The sequence below is a fragment of the Morus notabilis genome, unplaced genomic scaffold, assembly GCF_000414095.1.
Source record: "Morus notabilis unplaced genomic scaffold, ASM41409v2 Scaffold184, whole genome shotgun sequence".
Lineage (NCBI taxonomy): Eukaryota > Viridiplantae > Streptophyta > Magnoliopsida > Rosales > Moraceae > Morus > Morus notabilis.
In genome coordinates, this window is record NW_010387636.1 from 207,465 (window position 1) to 226,910 (window position 19,446).

Below are 19,446 nucleotides of genomic sequence, written 5' to 3' on the forward strand. Positions count from 1 at the left end.
GCATTGGTCTATTCTATTGCGTTTAATTCTTACAGTTTCAAAATTACTTTAAAAAGACAATTTCAGAAAAAAAAAAAATTTACTTTAAGAAGACGAGAAATTCATTACGAAAATGTTGTTTATTGCCACTATAGCAGTGTCTCAAAATTATTATATAATAGTGTAAGACTTGATACTTATAATTTTGTTCTTTGCATTAAAAAATCATGTTATTTTATTGATCCTTCACTTTTTTAGTATATTATATTTTGAATTTTTTTCGACAAATTTTGGTTCTTGATCATAAAATTGATAATGAATTAATGTAATTTAACAACAATAATAATATAATTTTAAAGAAATAATTACATTAAAAGCAAATTTTTCTCTTTACTACTCTGAAAAACTCTTGAAAACGAAAACATTTATACTTAATATAACAAATTTTATAAAATTTTCAATTATTATCCCATAAGGGTATTATTAACTCTGTTAAATTTTGAAAATTCTTTCTTTGTCAAATTTAATGCCAAATAAAGATAAACAATGTAAGGACAAAAGATTTATCATAGCTCAGTGATTAACAGTATTAATAATAGTCTACATTTTTCATAATGAGTAAATTGCTTTCATGCACTAGAATTTTCGGCCAATTGTAAATTAGAACCCTTACTTTTAATTATGGCATTTAAGGAGAAATTTGATAATTCTCGACAACGTAGTCCACTTGATGACATACATCAAATAAAGGCGAATAATAAGGTCAAAAATGTCAAATTAAAAAAAATTAGAGGCCCAACTTATCAATCAAGGAAAAGTTTGGATGAATTATCAAAAAAAAAAAAAAAAAAAACGAAAGGTATGGATGAACTTTTGTAGAAATCTTGATGCCTTTCGGACCATTAACTTACATTTATTACCTAATTTTTCACAACTTCAAATGTTTTTAAATTCTTGGTTCCATTCCATTTCTCAAACACTGATAACCATAAGAATTCCGTACACCACTGTAGCAGCAAGTCAGCGTGCATGTGTTTTATTATGTCAGAGGTTCTGAAATCCACGGTCCTGATCAAGTCTTCATATTTTCTCTCCTTCTATTTCCTTAGTGTTTTTTTTTTTCACGAGTTACATAAAAATTAGCCAAGCTTTGTTGTCAGAGTAACGTAGAGAAAGCATATTATTAATTTCTTTTCCTTTTTTTTTTTTTTTTTTTGAGTCTCGGAAACAAGCGGAGCCTTTCTGCAGAAACGTATTGTAAGAGGGTAAATTAATGGGCACGCGAGTGTGCATGCCTGAATTTATTATATATTAACCCCAATAAAAATTCAAATAAATAAGAAAAATATTTAGAAACACGAGTAAGCACCAATACTAATAGAATGTGAGTTCAATAATGACATGTTTACTTATTATGAGTAGAGAATGAGAATTAGAAATCCGAATCAACCTTATATTTATTTACCCATTTTTATCTTAGAATGAGAGTGCGAATATGTGGGTCACACACTAATTTAGGGTTAAAAAATAGGATTGACACTTTCCACACCTCTCACCAGATTGGTATTCTCAATTCTGATAATAAATGTGAATTGTAATTTTACCCTTAATTCTACTAACAAATTTGTGAATAGAAAAGTAAAAAGTAAAAAATTGAAAATGTCATAATTTACTTTCACGCTTCTCGTATCTCCTTGCTCACTTCTTCTGATATTCTCTTCTCCTCAAAACACAACATTGCATCCACAACAACCAAGAACATCCATCTTCTCTTCAAGGTGAGTCAATAACATAAATCACTGTGATTCTATTTTATTGAATCGTAAGTTTGTTTTTTTATTTTATTTTTTTTGTGTTTATTTATTGAATCTGTGATCAAACCATGTTTTGTCCCTTGATTGCACAACATCATTTCAAGGATTCGCAGAGATCTAGACCATTACAATTTCTAATTACTAATTAAAAAAAATCTAGGTGTGATTAAAAAAAATCTAATTACTAATTAGTTATCCTAATATTAAGATAGTTAGCAAAATATACAATTGTTTTTTAAAGTTCAACACACAAAAATCTACTAAAAGGGCAGGTAAGTAAATTTATAACAGTTTATTCTGATTTTCGGTGTAAGTAAACGCATGAATGAGATTGTGACTGATTCCAACTCCGATTCCTGAAACCTAAGTAAACAGCTTATTTTGACTTACATTCATGTCCACTTCGATTTATGTTCACTCCAATTACGAATAAGTAAACATGTCATAAGTGTCCAATAATATTGTTAAATAAATAAAAGAAAAATATATATCACTCTTTTTTATTTATTTTATCGGGACTTTCTCTTATAGGCATCTCTGTCAGTAGAGCAAGTTTTAACTGTTAGATCTCGTTAAACTCATATTAAATTAATATATATATATATAAAAGACACTTTTTTATACAAATTTAACGGTTAAAAAATCATGAACTACTAATAGTTTATTTTTTCCTTGTCCAGTAGACAAGCTCCCCTACTCTATAAACCAATATAATTCAACTGACAACTTTCAAATATACGTGATATACATATAGAGATATGTATACCTTACTATATCTTCAAAAATCTTCTAAATTAATGCACATATCTACTCGTGTATGTGTATCCAACTTTCTGAAGTCCCAGGACAAATCTTCAAATGCATTATATCTAATCAATAGGTGTACTGTTTTTGCACGCTTGGGCTATAAAATGAATAAATAAATGTACATTTCTGAAGGGAATAGATGGGCGTTGGTGAGTTAGGAGGGGCTAGAGAGGTTGACTGGGGTTTGGGTGAAGCCAGAAGAGAGGCAGTAGTCTCACTGATAATGAAGCACCAGGACCAGTAGTTCAGTGGACCCTAGCTTGAAGTTCTTGACCTACAAGATCAATCTTGGACTAGTTCTGGTTTGCCTGTGAAACCTGATCACTCTCTGCACTTTGACTGTGTCCCCATTTATGCTTTTATCTCTTTCTTTCCTCCTAGTACTTTCAAAATAGAGCTGACTGTTTGCATGCAAGTATACTCCTCTCCACTTGGATATTTTAAAAATAAAAAAAATAAAAAATAAAAAAGAAGAGAGAGAGATTACACACCTATCTACTCTTAGGTGATGTTTGGTAGATGGATTCGTTCCCTGATTCGAATTATGGTTTGTGGTTCGCTACAGTATTTTCTCTCACAAAAAATACACGTAAATCAAAAATAATTCTAATCACATGGTTCTAATCTATGAACCAAACGCACCCTTAGAGTCCCGTTCGAACTGAGCTAAATTACTACTCAACTAAACACGCGCATTGTTCCTTTTAGAGTTATTTCAAAAATCAAAAACCAAGCAACACCAAGGTGAACTTCTAAGAACCGACCATTATTAACGGTGCCATATCAAAACTGAGACTTTTGATAAGTTAATCGAGTTCTGAATTCAGCTCTCTTATATATGTGTCGATCGATGATCGAAAATAAATCAGTAATTACCCTCTTTTATGTTTTTATATGTGAACGTAATTTATATATTATACAGAGCAAATGGTGTGTCATTTGCAAGGGCGACGGGTTGTTAATTAGGGTCTAGGCTTTATTATTTCAACGTCATTGTTCTCTCTGACGTTCTAGTTTCTCCCTCCCACGTCTTCTCTCAAAAAATCTCTATTCCCTCCAGTTTTCTTCAAATTAAGGCAATCTCCACTTCATTCACATAATATTTTCATATTGTTTTCCTTTCTTTTTTACTTTTTTATTGCTTGAAAATATGTATGGGATGAATAAAAAGTAAATAATAATAAATAGTAAGATCTATACCACACTTCATGTGTACTGTACGTAATAATTATTATCTCCAAAACCAATTGAAATAGACCAATCAGTTTTGGTTAGTGATCGGGTGATTCTTTCCTTCTTCACTTTTTGGTTCCAACTTTTGAAAAACTGATTTTTTGAATTTGATAATCGGCCAATGAAAATCAGATGTAACCTACCAACGAAAATCCTAGTTCTTTTTTTAAGAGACTTTAAAAACCTTTATGTTTAAGTGTTCATATCTCATTAAACTAAAGATGACATTCTTACCCGCAGTTAATGACTTTTATGTTCAAGTGTTCTAATTATCAAGTTGACATTCTTGATGGCTTAGTTTGGTTTTATGTTTTTGAAATTTATTTTGAGCTTTGACGATGTTATAAGAATTCTTTTGAAAGCTGATTTATTATTATTAATTTGACAGCCTCATTACCTCCATGTCTACGCTTTCCTCTCTTTCTTCAGAAAGAAGTTCGAATTTTTAATCGCCAAATGAGAAGGTAAGAAAGTTAGAGAATCAAATGCGTGCAGCATTAAGACTAGTACTGCTTTCATGATAAGGTTTACCTCTTTTAACTTTTAGATTTGGGGATAAAATTTTAAGTCTTATTTTTTCACAACTCAAGTCACAATTTAAGTTCTATTGTTACAGTATTTTCTCATAAAATTCAAATTCAACTTTTTTGCTACAGGATTTTCCTCTCAAATTCTTAACTTGAGTTGTGAAACAAAAAAATTTGACACATGTGTTTCCTAATTTTTTCGTAATTTGGTACTCTCATACAGCAAGAAATTGACATAGCACAAAAGCTAAAAAAAATACAAATATTATAATCTTGCTCAAAATTTAACATTTGTTAAGTAGTGTGGTTGATTCTATTGCGGGACTTGGATTAGTAGCATGCCAAATTGGCATATTACGAAATGACGCGCCTATTACTACACACAAAGCTTTCTTTGATATAGCTTATCTATTCCTAATTCAAGTTTTGTGGTATGTATTATACTGAAAAGAACGGACAAGGAATGATTCCAACGATTTCATAGATTTAAAGACCAAATGGTCAAGAAAAAAGTTGAATAACAAAAATACCAAACCATAAAAAAATTTATGGCCATAGGTGCTAAACAGCCTTAATTTTTTTTTTTTTTTTTTTTTATTTTTTACTCAAGCAACGTTGTATCATTGTTTCCACTTTTTTTTTCATTGTATCCACTTTTTTCTTTTTTGAAACATCTCCACCAAGGCATGCATTTTGAAACAAATCTACACGAAATGAACTTTTTTACCCTTTTCCAATTTATCAAATAGACGAGCTATAAAAAAAAAAAACTTATTATCCAAATGGCACGAGAGTTAAAAAGAAGTAAATAGTACTATCAAAAAGTGGTATATACTATAGTGGTGGGAATTTCTTCTCCGGAACAGCAAGGCATTGAGAGTTGTACTGATTCCTCACTATTTGTAAAGATTTTAAAAGTGATTTTCATACAAAGTAGAAGCCTTTTAAAACAAGATAAATGGGACTTTCTTGCCTGTAAAGACGTGGAGAATACATGTAAAATTGCTTGTTGGGAGACACTTTTGTTTAGTTTTGTGTTAAAACTCCGGTGATTGGTTATGAGTTTTATGCCTTACTAAGCAGCTTATGTGGCAGGTCTATTGAGGTTCTTCTCCATATAAAGATCGACATTGACCTCTTAAAACTCAACCATTAATTTGGCGTATTAACATATCAGAATTCAGAACTAATTGTTGTCGTCGCAAGCATAATTTAACGGTTAACCTTTAGTTTATTGTTATTTTTTACTTTATTACTTTTCCATTCGTAATAGGAGATAGAGGTATAGAAAAGAAGTTTCAATATCCAAGAGTGTGAAAGTATATTTAGGGAAAAACATAAAAAATTTCGACTCAAAATAATACTAACTAATGTTTTTGTTATCGAAGTCGCACAGTATAAACACGCCTTTTATTAAATTAGTAAAAAATAATTTTAAGTGGTATAAATTTATATTTTGAGTAGCATAAATATAAAGATAGAAAAATCAGTGATAGGTAGTATATGTAATTTTCTTCTAGAAAGAATTATTCATCAGCTTATTCTTATTTTTAATTAATATTTTTTTAATTAATATAGTTATTTTATTAAAAAGATATTAATTAAAATTAAGATATAAATATTCAAACTGGTGCACGAGCGACCAGACAAACCAACACATAGACTTATTGGGCTTACATGAAAGTCGTAAGCCCATATAAGATCTGAGTAGAAAGGAGGAGAAAAGGCCCAAACTTAGATGTACCTCTTCCCGGGGGTTGTCGTCAGCCTAAAAAACAAACAAAAAAACAAAAAACGCTACGAGATCATTTTATTAATTTAAGTTTTTAATTTTAATTTTATTAGAGTTAAAAATTTTCATAAAAAATTATATATAATTTTTTTTCTGTTACAGTAAAAAAACATAAAATTACATTTTAATTCGAATTGAAAAATTATATGGGTGGACTATGATTCTAATGATTAATTTAATACTTATTTATTAATAGATATTATTAATTTAGTCATAGAATATCCATCTAACTGTTATAATAAATTAGATATTTTAATTAAAAAAATTATGATAATTAATAAGATTAAAATTTTATCGCGTCACATTATTAAATTTTTATATTTAATAAGTAATTACAATATTAATGTAATTGAAAACTCGTGTGTGTAAACACATATTTGAGGAAATTTATATAATATTTGATAAGTGAAGACGAAGCCAAGGTGAGGTTGGATAGGGCTGGTATGTCAGTTCACGAACTCCGATAGAAAACAATCAATCCTTGGAGTCCTAGACAAAGTCACACCTCCAGAAGAGTGGTAGATCGACCCACTTGATTTTTTTTTTTTTTTTTTTGTGTGTATTTTGTTAAAATTTGTAATTTATTTTCTTAAAATCTGATATGATATTGTGAGTTGTCTCTCAAATTATGAAACTATTTATATGAAATAAGGAATTGAATTTTTTAAGAGTAATTGACTCTATGAAGTTTAAATATAGTGACATTTTGATCACTAAACTTTTAATTTTGGCATATTCATTTTTGAAATTTCATTTTTTTGACAATTTTAGTCCCTAACAATAAATTGACAAATTATTTTTGAAATTTAACAAAGATAATTATCTATCCATGTGATAAGTTAAAATTTTACACAAAAAAAAGTTACATTATATGTAAATTTTAGTTTATTACTATTAAAACCTATTAAAAATTGTAACATTTTGTAAATACTGTAATTATTTATGTAAAAGTTTCTATAATTATGAGAAAAAATGTGATTATCTACGTTAAATTTTAAAAATTATTTATCAATTTTACTAACAGCAACTAAAACTATCGAAAAAGAAAAGTTTAAAGACTACTATATAAAAAATAAAGAGACATTTCATTTTTTTTTTCTTGTAAGGCAAGGATTCCATTAATATTTGTCGGCTTCAATTATATGGTTTATGGCCGTTACAACTGTTTAGACTCCTTGTGGTGCTTGTCTTTTGTGTAGTTTGTGTATTTATTTGGGTCTAACTTGGATTTTCAAATCTAGATTCATACACTTTAAATGATATTTGTCTCATTTTCTCATAAAAATACAATTATATTTTAAACCAGAAATATTATAGTAAATAAGTTCAAGCCAATGAGAATTTAAAGGGGTTAAGTTCTCTAAAATGGATTCTAAAGCCAACAATCCTGGTTAAAACAATTGAACTAAATATCAATTCAAACTTGTTCATAAGTTCAAAACCTGATGAACTTGCCAAGCGAACGAACACTCGACCCATATGTTACATTTTTTTTTTTGTTTAAAAAAAGACTAATGAAGATGTTTTTAGATTTAAGAAGGAAAAAATGGAGGTCTCATTTTTAAAATTCCTAGACATATATAAATACTATAATTCAAACGAAATTTTCAAATTTAATCCAAAATAATATTGCGTCTATTTCTAAAATCAACATTCACACGCATTTTTTATTCTCCATGTTCTCTTTTTAAATACACACCTCACATAATTTTAAAAGAACTAAATTTATTTTTTACACACCCCTATCATTCTAAGATTACCCTTAATTATTTTTATAAAATAATTAATTCTTATCCACTTTAATTTACTTTTCACACCCACCATTTTATTTTATTTTATTATTTAAATAGTATTATTTCTCTATCCCTTCATCTTCTTTTCTTTTTTTTGAAGTTTTAGGCGTGAAGCCTTTTTTCCAAAATAAAAACAAACACAGAAAAAAAAAAAAACAAATAGAAGATGAAACCGAAAAAAAAATCAATCAGGCTTTATAAAAAACCGAAATAAAAAAACAAAGTGATTAGTCTATAAAATAATTTTAAAAAATATAAATATGAAATGAAAAAAAAATAAAAATAAACATCATCATACAGCCAATAAAAAAAAATTAACATTATATTAATGCAACTTTTTAGAATAGTCATTGAAAGGTGAAAGTTAGAATTTTTTTTATAAATTTTAAAATATCAATAGTTTATAGTTCAGGATATAACCACTAGTGGAGCTACGTGGGAACGAGTGGGGGCGGCTGACTTTTTTAAAACTAAAATTTGACCCCTTAAAAATTTTAACATTTTAAATTTGTCCCTACTAAAATTTTATATTTTTATATAAGCCCCCACTAAACTTATTTTTTTATTTTCTATATGTCCTCTATCAACAATTTTACTCATTCATATGTTTGTGAGCTTTTTTTTTTCTTTATACCTTGCATTTTGAGATTAAAAAACATTTAATTCATATCTTGAATTGTATCTCATTTATAACTTCACATTTCAAATCATGTTAAATATTTACCTATTTTCGGTCAAAAATTTATTTTAGCTATGAGAAATACCAAATATCCTCATAGTTCACATTTTTTTCCTTTATTTTTTATTGAGGGTGTTTAGATCGATTTTTGGTTAAAATTGACTAGTGATTGATGGTTGGATAAGTAAGAAGTGAGCATAAATTTGAAATCTAAAAGTTATAGATAAGATAAACTCCAAAACATCAGGTATGATTTTCTATAACCTCAAAAAAAAAATCTATGGTAGGGTATTTTTATTGATCTAATTAAAATCATATTAAAGTAAAACATATGAAAAACAATTTTTTTTTAATATAAACACGACTTTTTAAGGTATCGACAGTTTTTAATTTTTCATATTGTAAAATTCTCTATATATGTATTTGGCAAGAAAAAGTACCATAATACAATTTTTTTATATTCATGTTATTTATTTAAAAAAAAAAAAAAAAAAAAAAAAAAAAAAAAAAAATTCACACCCCACTGAAATGATGGCTGGCACCACCACTGAATATAACATGTGATGTGTGAGAGAGAGATAACAACTACAAATTAGTTTATTTTTTAAATTAAATTAAATTAAATAATTTTTTTATCATTAGGGTCTTTTTATTATAAGAAAATTTAAAATGAAAGATATGTGGAGAGTAAAAAAGGGTAAATAGAACCACCCATCATAAAAATATGATCATTCAAAAGATTACACCATAAATAACGTGTGTGTGTGTGTGTGTTTTTTTTTTTCTTTTCTTTTTTCCTTTGCCATAGAATTCTTGAAGCGTTAAAACATTTTTTGGCTACACTCTCAACAATAATAAAAACTCTAATATGATCTGTCATGTGCTATTTCTAGAATTGTCATCGAAAACTGGACGACAGATTTGGACTTTTGTCAACCATTCCCATGATTCTCATTCATTAGAGGACGCACAATATCCTCATGCTATTTGTTTATTTATTTATTTATCTATTTATCTATTCATTTATTATTTTTATTTCTGTTAAAATTTTCCTTTGTTCTCCAACGACACTTTTAATTAGCAGAAAGACGCACGGTTTTTCTCTAGTTCCCCATTTGGACCTAAAAATGTCAACCACGGCCACTCAGTTTCAGCAGCCCAATCTCAAACTCTTTCTCGGCCTTAAATCCTCCAAACCCTTTAAATCTTCTTCTCCAACGTTTCCTTGTTTCCCAACACCGAATTTGGTTTTCTCCAAGAAAGGCCTGTCAGAGAAAAACGGCTGCTTAGTTGTCTTGGGTCCCAAAAAGGCCATGTTTGAACTGACTGCTTTTAGGGACCGCACTAATGGCGATGAAGCCATTAAAACGCTGGAACAAGAAGCTTTCGTTGATGGGTCCTCTGAGTTTCGTGGTAGGCTTGTGAGTAATAAGCTGGAAACGATCCTCAATCGACTGGTTGGTAATTTCTATGTTCTAAAGTTTAGCTCCTTTTTAACATATGTTGTCTGATATATGAAGCATGGTCAATTTTGTATTAGTTTGATATTTTCTAATTCGAAATTATTGTTTGAATCCATATTTTTATAATAAACGAGGTTACGAACGAATGCAGTAACTTTTAGCCGACTAGTTACCGTTTACAAGTATTGAGTTACGGGCCGTTGTTTTCGCGAGTTTAAGTTATGAACTTGAGTTGAAAAGTTAACTTATATAAGAGAAAATATCATAATAAAAAAGTTAAATTTAAATTTTTATGAGAAAATATTGTAATAAAGTTTTCAGTTATGATTCGAATTGTAAAAAGAACAATGGTCTGGTACCTTACAGTCTTCAGGCATGAAAATATCCTTTGTACCCTTTTGTTACCAGAATGATAATTTTACCAAAAAAATGAACATCTTGAGAAACAGTTGGGTTTCTTATTTCTTTTTTATGATGGTTATGGCTAATGTTTGCTTTTGGACAGAGCAAGTGGGTAATGTCTGGGGTTTTTGCTGGGGTGATCTTGTGGAGGCATGATGCAGAAGCCGTGTGGATTACCATGGGATCCGTTATAAATACGGTATTATCCGTTGCCCTTAAACGGATAATAAACCAAGAGCGACCCGCCTCGGCATTAAAATCAGACCCCGGAATGCCTTCTTCACATGCACAATCCATTTTCTTCATTGTCACAGTTTCTATTTTGTCAGGTAATTTTCCATGTTCCCATTCCCTATTATGCACGCTTTTCACTAGCTTTATGTAACTATTGTGATGTGTTGTTCTTCTTGTGTGACAGTCGTGGAATGGCTAGGGATAAATGATGCTACAGTGGCAATCAGTGGAGTTGCCTTGGCATTTGGTTCATATCTTGTAAGCCATCTATCTGGCTAATTCCTTTCTGTGTATTTGAGCTTTCTGTTGCTCCACTTGGTGGTTAATATGGCTTTCTGTATCTGTGATTGCAGTCGTGGTTGCGGGTCTCGCAACAACTTCACACGCTAAGTCAAGTGGTTGTGGGAGCTGTTATAGGTTCAGTTTTCTCTGTTTTTTGGTGCTGGTCCTGGAATGCTTTTGTGTTGCAAGCTTTTGACTCCTCTTTATGGGTTCGAATTATTGTCATTTCGGGGGCTGCTGCATTTTGCCTGGGATTTCTTTTGTATGTGTATCAGAATTGGCTTAGAGATGATTGAGGAATTCCCTAAATGACATATAATTGTAAGCTCAATGCAATTCTTATACAACTATATCGGAATACGATTCTTATTTAAATTTTCTCCACTTACTCTGATTGCCCTTCATGTCAGTTTTGACTTTGGTTTGTGTAAACGTCGCTCCAGATGCCGAAGAATCAGACCTGGTACTGATATTTGACAGTATTTGACGTGAAGACATTATCTTAGGATTAGAAGATTTTACAACATAATATTAAGAACTCTGCTTTAGAATGCTAGTTAAAAAAAACATGTGAAAGAGTGGTGAAATAAGAGAGAACTGACCGGTTTGTTTACTGTCATACGAAGTAGAAAAGGAGAAAAGAAATTCATACAATTGGTATTCAAGAATGAATAAATTTCAATAAACTGTACAGGAAAATTGTTCACCTTTTGTAAATGCACAAGGGCTCTGCTTAAGCATCAAAGGGTCGTCGCCCTAACCTTATCTGAGTGCTTCCACACCCCGGCCGCCGCCGCCCCCTCACCCTCCCACTCTTAATTTGGCTATAAATGTTGTCTAGATGTCTCTTGCTCGCACATTTTCCAACTCAAAATATAACCCATGATAATTTGTAAAGATGCATTACGATATAACACAGCCATGGATGACCAAAAGAAGCTCCTACCACCTTGCTCATTGGTAGTCCTAGCAGATTTATTTTGAATGTATAAACGCTAATCCGCAACATCAACCAATTCATAAACCAATTCTTCAGTCCCATTTTCTGGCTTTGAAACAAGTAGTTCCAACAGATTGTAGATCTCTTCGCATTGTGGATGAGACCTGTCACCGGCAACAAATGTAGAAATCTGATCCTTAACCTCTATCCAAGACCATCCTGGCTCTTTAATCAGACCCTTCGATTTCAAAATCTTCCTCACTTCAGCCGATTCCTGCCACTTCCCTTTGGCAGCGTATAGCTTAGCCAAGATGATGTGAGTCACTGCACAGTGTGGATCCAGTTTTAGAATCTCCTCGGCAGCATGTCTTCCACGGTCAACATCACCATGAACCCCGCATGCTCTAAGCAGAATAGACCATACAACATCATCTGGCTTAGATGGCATACTTCTGATCATTTCCTCTGCATCACTTAATCGTCCAGCCCGACACAAAAGATCAATAATGCAACCATAGTGTTCTTTCGAGGGATGGATCTGATATTTACTACACATTATATTGAAGTAGTAAAAACCAAGACCAACAAGTCCACCATGGCTACAAGCAGTAAGAGCACCTATGAAGGTTACACAGTCAGGTCTCAAACCAACCTTTGGTATCTTTTCAAACAAATCAATGGCTTCTTGACTGTATCCATGTTCAGCATATCCACCAATCATAGCTGTCCATGACACTATATTGTATTGTTCTGTTGCATCGAATATTTTTGAGGCTTCCTTTATACTACCACATTTTGAATACATATTAATCAGAGAACTCTGTATTAAAGATTTGTGCTCCAATCCAACAGACAAGACATGGGCATGCAATTGCTTCCCTTGTTCTAGCATCGCCATGCTTCCACAAACACTTAACAAACTAGAAAGAGCAAACTCATTAGGTTTTGGTCCTTCCCTTCTCATCCATGAGAAGTACTCAAAACCTTCTTCTCCATGGCCTACTTGAGAATACCCTGCGATTATAGTGCTCCAAGAAACAATATCTTTTTTGCTCATTCCTCGAAAGATCGTTGAAGTTGAAACTAAACGCCCACATTTTGAGTACATGGCCATAATGGAATTCGCCACTGATAAATAATCTGCCATGCCTCGACACAACACATGAGCATGTAGCTGTTCACCCCATTCAACTCTAGCTAGATTGGCACATCCAGAGATCAAAGCAGCAAAGGTATAGTCATTAGGACTCACACCATCTTCCCGCATTCTTATAAAGGCTTCAATCGCATCCTTCTCTCGACCCATCTGAATGTATGTCGAAATGATTGAAGTCCACGAAACAACATCTGGCGTTCCCATTTTATCAAACAAGAGAAATCCATAGTCCAATTTACCACACTTCTTGTACATGGTAGCAAGAGAGTTGGCCACAAATGAGCTCTCATTCAACCCTTTCTTCAATGTTTGCGTGTGAATCGCCTTCCCATGAATCAGCGCACTCAAATCAGCACAAGCCTTCAACGCAATAGCATACGCATATGCATCGCATTCCACCTTCAACTTCCACATCTTGGAAAAGTAAAACAAGCCCTGAGCATTATAACCAGCATGAACAAGCCCACTTATAATGGCAGTCCAAGATACTATATTTCTATCCGGCATGTGATCAAATACTCTACAACCCAGCTCAATTTTTCCCATTTTCGCATACATATCAAGAAGCGTACTACCCACAAAAACAGAATTGACCAAACCTGATTTTATCGAACACCCATGTAACAATGCCCCACAGTACAAGTTCATACTTAGCCCACAAGCCTTCAGTGCAAGACTAAGCACAAAAGGGTCCAATCTCAGTTCCGGCCGAATCCTCATTATCGAGAATAACTTCAAAGCCTCAGGGGCATGAGAATAATTCACATAACCAGAAATCATGTTGGTCCATGAAATTTCATCTCTTTGCGGCATTTCATCGAACAAATTTCGAGCATCATTTAGATGACCAGTTTTCACAAGCTCCTTTAAACGAGAGTTCAGTTCGTGCATTTCAACATGATTCACAACATGGGTTTCTTCGAATGACTGGTCCGGTCCGCCCGCTGAAGTCAGAAAGTTTTCGTGTTCGGTGGAAGAGAATGCTTGTGCTGTGAATATTCTCCTGATACGAGGCCTGACTGATAAGAAAACCATGTTTTATTTTCTTTCGTTGGGTTCTTATGCAAAGCGCAAAGAGTCATAACAACTTCACGTTTGTCAATTAGTTGGTGTATGGTGAAAACCTGATAAAACTTTGAAAGAGAAGAGAAAAAAAAAAAGAAAAAAAAAAGTTGCCTCAAATTTCTTTGCAGGAATTAGCTGTTATGCCTTCCCACAAAAGCCTTTGTAAAAATAACTCTTTTGAAAAGTTTTATTAGTAAAATAACTTCTCAAAAAATTTTATTTGTAAAATGTCCTTTTTTTATAAAGAATGAGTAAATGTCTTTTTTTATAAAAAATAGAAGATCATTTTACTAATTTCACTTTGTTGGATAGTCATGACTCTATGAAAAGTCGAAGCATGATTTTCAAATAAATCCGTTACGTGTGAATACCAAAAGTGATGCATAGTCCTAAAAAGTTTGGAAATATAATCAAAAAAAGAAAAATAACATACTTTTAAATATTTTTTCTGTAAAATGTCCTCTTTTTATAAAGAATGAATAAATGTCTTCTTTTATAAAAAATAGAAGAAGATCATTTTACTAATTTCACTTTGTTGGATAGTCATGACTCTATGAAAAGTCGAAGCATGATTTTCAAATAAATCCGTTACGTGTGAATACCAAAAGTGATGCATAGTCCTAAAAAGTTTGGAAATATAATCACAACAAGAAAAATAACATACTTTTAAATATTTTTTCAGAAGTAAATAGAATTTTTGAAGTTTGTATTTCTGTGTTACTCTGATGTTACCCTTCTTTGCTTTTGTTTTTCTTCCTCTATTCTTTCCCCTCTATTGATTCTTTTTTCAAATTTCCCCAAGTTTTATCAGTAATTTTAGTAATTTGGAAATGTAGTAAAGTCAAAATTTATGTATAAACTCGTATATTTTTCTTAAATTTCTGTCACTAATTTTTATTCTCTATAAACTAGGTTATTTCCTCTCTCTCTAATCATAATTTTTCCCAGCCGCAACTGTAGTTGATGTTAAAAATTAGAAACTCTAATTCTGAGAGCAATAAAATCACAAAATAGAAATCAAATAAAAATAAAACACAAATTTATAGAGATTTGTCTTAATATGAATATGAGACTACGTCTTTGTTTATCCGTTGCAATAATATATTACGATAAAATAGAGCTAACAAAAAAAATCACACACCTCACAACTCTATGTTTTACTCTTAAACTTTTCTAATAACTCAATAAATTGGAGGCTCGCTTTATGATGAAAAGCAATAAATTATCAAAACATAATTAGACACCACGAAAAAAAGAAATAGAAGAGAGGAAGAGGAAGAAGAAAGAAAGAAAGAAAGCTTCATCCATACCAATCCATTCAATGATAAATTTGGTCAACAGTTCACAATCACCAACAATTTTTATCTTCTCTTTTTTTTTTTTCATCTTGAAAAAGAAGAGCAATAGCAGAAGCAATAAGGCATATTTTCTCATTCTTTAGCAACACAAACAAAATGTGAAACAAAACAAATCTGAGGCTCTCTCCTTGTTCAGAGAGCCCTCAAAAACATGTCACTTTGAAACACTTGAACGTAAATTCTAGTACACGACCGACAAAACATTACTTGGTAATCTTAGCAACAACCCTCCTGGACGAAGAAAAAACTCATCTCAAAGAGAGACACCCTTTAAGAAAAACTACACAAACTACTTCAAAAACAAGTATATATATTGCTTATGACATTACTAATGTCCATTTCTCTTATTTAAATAGTTTCATTTCGTCAGTTTCCTATGCGTTTGCCTTTGTTTCTGTTCATCCATTGAGCCCTTCTAGCTGCTCTTGCCTTCTTCCACCTCTCAACATTTCTCATCCTTGCGAAGATTCTGCGAACCAGATAGAGCTTGTGAGATTGTTGGGAAATTATATTTGCAGTTGAGGAACTCTGGCTGAGAATTATCTCGTATCCGTCGCGAAAAGAGTCCATGCCTTCGGTTAGGAGCTGCCAGAACAGGCTACCACCGGCAACTCCTCCTCTTTTGGCCGACGAGTAGATCTTGTAGTATACGGTGTTAAAGAGCTGGTCTCTTTGATAGGTGTTGAAACCGGGGTCCTTCCCTGATTTTCCAAATTCTGTTAGGAGCAATGGCTTTCGGAGAATTTTTTGCGCGTCTTGGATGTGTGTGTCTAGCCAGTTGTTCAAGAAAGAAAGTTGTTTTTGATCATTTGAGCTAGACAGCCTGCTCAATTAGAAAGTTTTAACAAAAAGTAAGGCCTCATATAACTTGTGTTGGTAACATTTACTGATTAAATTTTCAAAGTACTTACCACTGATCAGGATAGCAATGAACCGTGGCGAAATCTATGCCGTGGATTCGGTTATTGGCAATAAAATCTGTTCCAATATCAAAGCCAGGATTGAGGCTTTTCCTCTGAGGGGTTGATTGCCCATAAAACCCTTCCAAACCAGCTTCAAGTAAGTGGTTTCTGTCTATGGACTTGACATGGGCTGCCATTTCCATTATCCATGCCTGTCATAGGACCACCAAACTGAATTTACTGGCATTGTATATACACATTAATGCAAGTAGCTGAAACAAGTTATTAACATTAAAATCAATGTTTGGTCATCTGTGGTTATTATTGAGGGGATCTAAGTTTTCTTTCCCTTGTAAAGAGGACTTAATTGGTCTTGTACCAGATCTGAACCAGCCATAATTGCCAACTTAGTACTGGCAAAGGCCACATTTTCTTTCCTTTTTTTATCTCAATCTCTGGACTTTTAGAGCAATTGGGTGAAAGTAGACCAAACTAATTAGAGAGAGAGAGAGAGAGAGAGAAGAGAGAGAGAGATATGGTGTCCAAACCTGAATGGTCCTTCCAGAACGGTCAGAAGTGCATCTTGGCTCATTCATGAGCTCCCAAGCCATGATTGTTGGGTCATCTTTGTAGTGAAGTCCAGTGAAGCTGTTGTATCTGTTCAGAACAGTCTGCAAAATAGTAAACATGAATTAAAATTGGACATCACATAAGTCTCACAATACAATAAAAAAAAATAATATTAATTTTGCCTCAGATAAAACAAAAGAGAACATATCAAGAGAAAAAAAAAATGAAAAAACAAAAAATAAAAGGTCTAAAACTTACAGATACATGATTTTTGTAGTAACCCTTTACAACAGAGTTTCTAAAGAAATCATCATCAGATGTCAAATACTGCCCATGACTTCTAGCCCAGTTCACATACTGCTTCTTCCCTCCAAAGTTCTCATAGTTGTTCACCAAACTCAAGATTAGCTTGATCCCATGCTTTCTTGCCTCAGCCACAACAAAATCAAGCCCCTATAAAACCAAAGATCATTACCAATGTTTAAACTTCTAATCAAGATCTTTATATATATATATATATATATATAAAGCTAAGGTGAGTCAGTGTGAATAAGAACCTTGAAAGTTTGCTCATTGTAGGAGCCAGGAGCATACTGAAGAGGTCTGTAACCTCCATCACTGAAAGCCCAAGTTCTAGCCACAGTTAGGCCATGGCTAGAGGCTTCTTTAAGAGCATTTGAAACTAGATATCTTTGTGAAGGGTCAGAAGCCATGTACATTAACCAATAGGCATTGAATCCATTGGCATAATATGGGTTTCCATTCAACACAAAATGGTGTCCCCAAGTTCTGATGAAACCATCATTTCTTGCTTCAACAAAACTGTGGAGGCTGATCTGTTGATGGACCAAAATCACCACAAGAAGAATAGCCAAACGAAAATGCTTCATCTCTCTCTCTCTCTCCGTGGCTTTTTTTTTTTTTTTTTAGAGAAGATAAAGGGCTTATAAAGAAGAGGCTATTTGAGCATTTGTTATCTATATTATGGCTTAGACATGGAAGTTTGTCTTGGTACAACTGAAAAAATTAAAGGAAGGGGAAAACGACAGCAACTGTCACGGGCAAAAAAATATAAAATAAAATAAAATAAATCAGAAACTAACCAAAAACTCTGAAAATGAAATAAGTTAGTGTAACATTAAAGACAAAGCAGATCTTGGAATGGCCATCCCTAAAGATACACTCAATCTAACACCAAAAGAAATGAATTATGGGAATTGTTTTAATAGCCCTTGCTTGTACTCATCTACCAAAAAAAAAAAAAAAAAAAAAAAAAAAAAAAAATTTTAACAAAAAAACAAAAAAAAATCAACAAAAGGGTCCTTTTGTTTCCATCACAACTCATGACCATGTAACATGTGGTGTGTCCTTGGAAAGGGGAAGGTGAATGAAGTTTCCTAATCAATATTAAATAGAAAATCTTCCCCTTCTTTGCTCCCCATGTGGTTCCTAAGTTCATGAACTATATTTCATAATTTCTTGTTTCTCTTTAAATTTTAGTATATATGGGAAGATACTGTAATAGGGGATGCTCATCGTACTAGGTGTTTGATCTTGGATTGTATGAAAATAACGAAACTCTATTTTAAAAAGAAAAATATCAAGATTTGATTAAAGTCAAACCGTTTAAAATCACCATCATTGATGAAGCAACAATATTTTCCACTGGGACATCATGAAGGAGATTAAAGATAATTAGTTATTTATCAAATAGGGACATGGCTATAGTGAAGGCAAGTACAATTGTAATTTCGATAAAATTTTATAAATATAAAAATCTAAACTTTACAGCCTACTGAATAACATTTCTAATTACTACCAATGGAATATTATATATTAATATACATTTAGTATGATATTTACTTATTTTACTTCTAGTTTTATTCTTTTTTTTAAAAAAAGGAAAAGAAATACAAACACTAATACTAATACGAATAATTCTAAAATACAAAAGACTTGACTCCATGATATAAATCGAACCTATCATTAATTTACGAAACACTCAAAAGAAAATATGTGTACCATATTCCGATAATAAAAAACTCTATAAACACATTTAAATGTCGAAAAAATCATATCACCTCTTCTATAGTCTTATTTTATTACTGGTTTTGTTATCTCAACTACATTGTGGGATCTGAATATTAAACCATTTTCTGAACAAAAATTTTGCTGCCTTGCATTCTTCGTGGACCACCCAATTATAAATACCCCATGAATTATAATCCACGAATCACACTTGTCTCAATTCCAACCGACATTAGTCGTACACATAGATGTACGTATGATCTACAACAGTTGATAAAGCCGACGGAAGTCGGTCGAATCACAACCGTTGGATGGTAAACAACTAGGAGTGGTCAAAAGGGAATAAAGTGTTATTATCCTTCTTTTTACTTTACGACCATTTTGGCACAAAACCCTTTTGTGAGAACCTTCTTTTCCAATGG

The 19,446-nt window shown here is 32.1% G+C and overlaps 3 protein-coding genes across 4 annotated transcripts; 1 reads left to right on the forward strand and 2 right to left on the reverse strand.

Moving 5' to 3' along the window:
• The first annotated feature begins 9,675 nt into the window (after nt 1-9,675).
• Nucleotides 9,676-11,506, forward strand: LOC21409390 (lipid phosphate phosphatase epsilon 2, chloroplastic). Of its 2 annotated transcripts, XM_024177169.1 has the most exons (5): nt 9,676-10,081; nt 10,593-10,818; nt 10,908-10,981; nt 11,077-11,326; nt 11,449-11,506. In XM_024177169.1, the coding sequence occupies exons 1-4, from the start codon at nt 9,752-9,754 to the stop codon at nt 11,299-11,301; spliced, it is 855 nt and encodes a 284-aa protein (XP_024032937.1). In that variant the 5' UTR covers nt 9,676-9,751; the 3' UTR covers nt 11,302-11,326; nt 11,449-11,506. The 2 variants fall into 2 exon arrangements, with proteins under 2 accessions (XP_024032937.1, XP_010113413.1); XM_010115111.2 differs by lacking the exon at nt 11,449-11,506 and having other exon boundaries at nt 11,077-11,399.
• A 494-nt stretch (nt 11,507-12,000) lies between these two features.
• LOC21409391 (putative pentatricopeptide repeat-containing protein At3g47840) lies at nt 12,001-14,155 on the reverse strand. Its single transcript, XM_010115112.2, has one exon. The coding sequence runs from the start codon at nt 14,134-14,136 to the stop codon at nt 12,001-12,003; it is 2,136 nt and encodes a 711-aa protein (XP_010113414.1). The 5' UTR covers nt 14,137-14,155.
• A 1,415-nt stretch (nt 14,156-15,570) lies between these two features.
• On the reverse strand, nt 15,571-18,215 carry LOC21409392 (mannan endo-1,4-beta-mannosidase 7). The gene is made up of 5 exons (XM_010115113.2): nt 17,554-18,215; nt 17,255-17,449; nt 16,975-17,097; nt 16,436-16,638; nt 15,571-16,347 (listed from the first exon to the last, which is right to left on the reverse strand). Exons 1-5 carry the CDS (start codon nt 17,884-17,886, stop codon nt 15,891-15,893), a joined length of 1,311 nt encoding a protein of 436 aa, XP_010113415.1. The 5' UTR covers nt 17,887-18,215; the 3' UTR covers nt 15,571-15,890.
• Nucleotides 18,216-19,446: the final 1,231 nt, after the last annotated feature.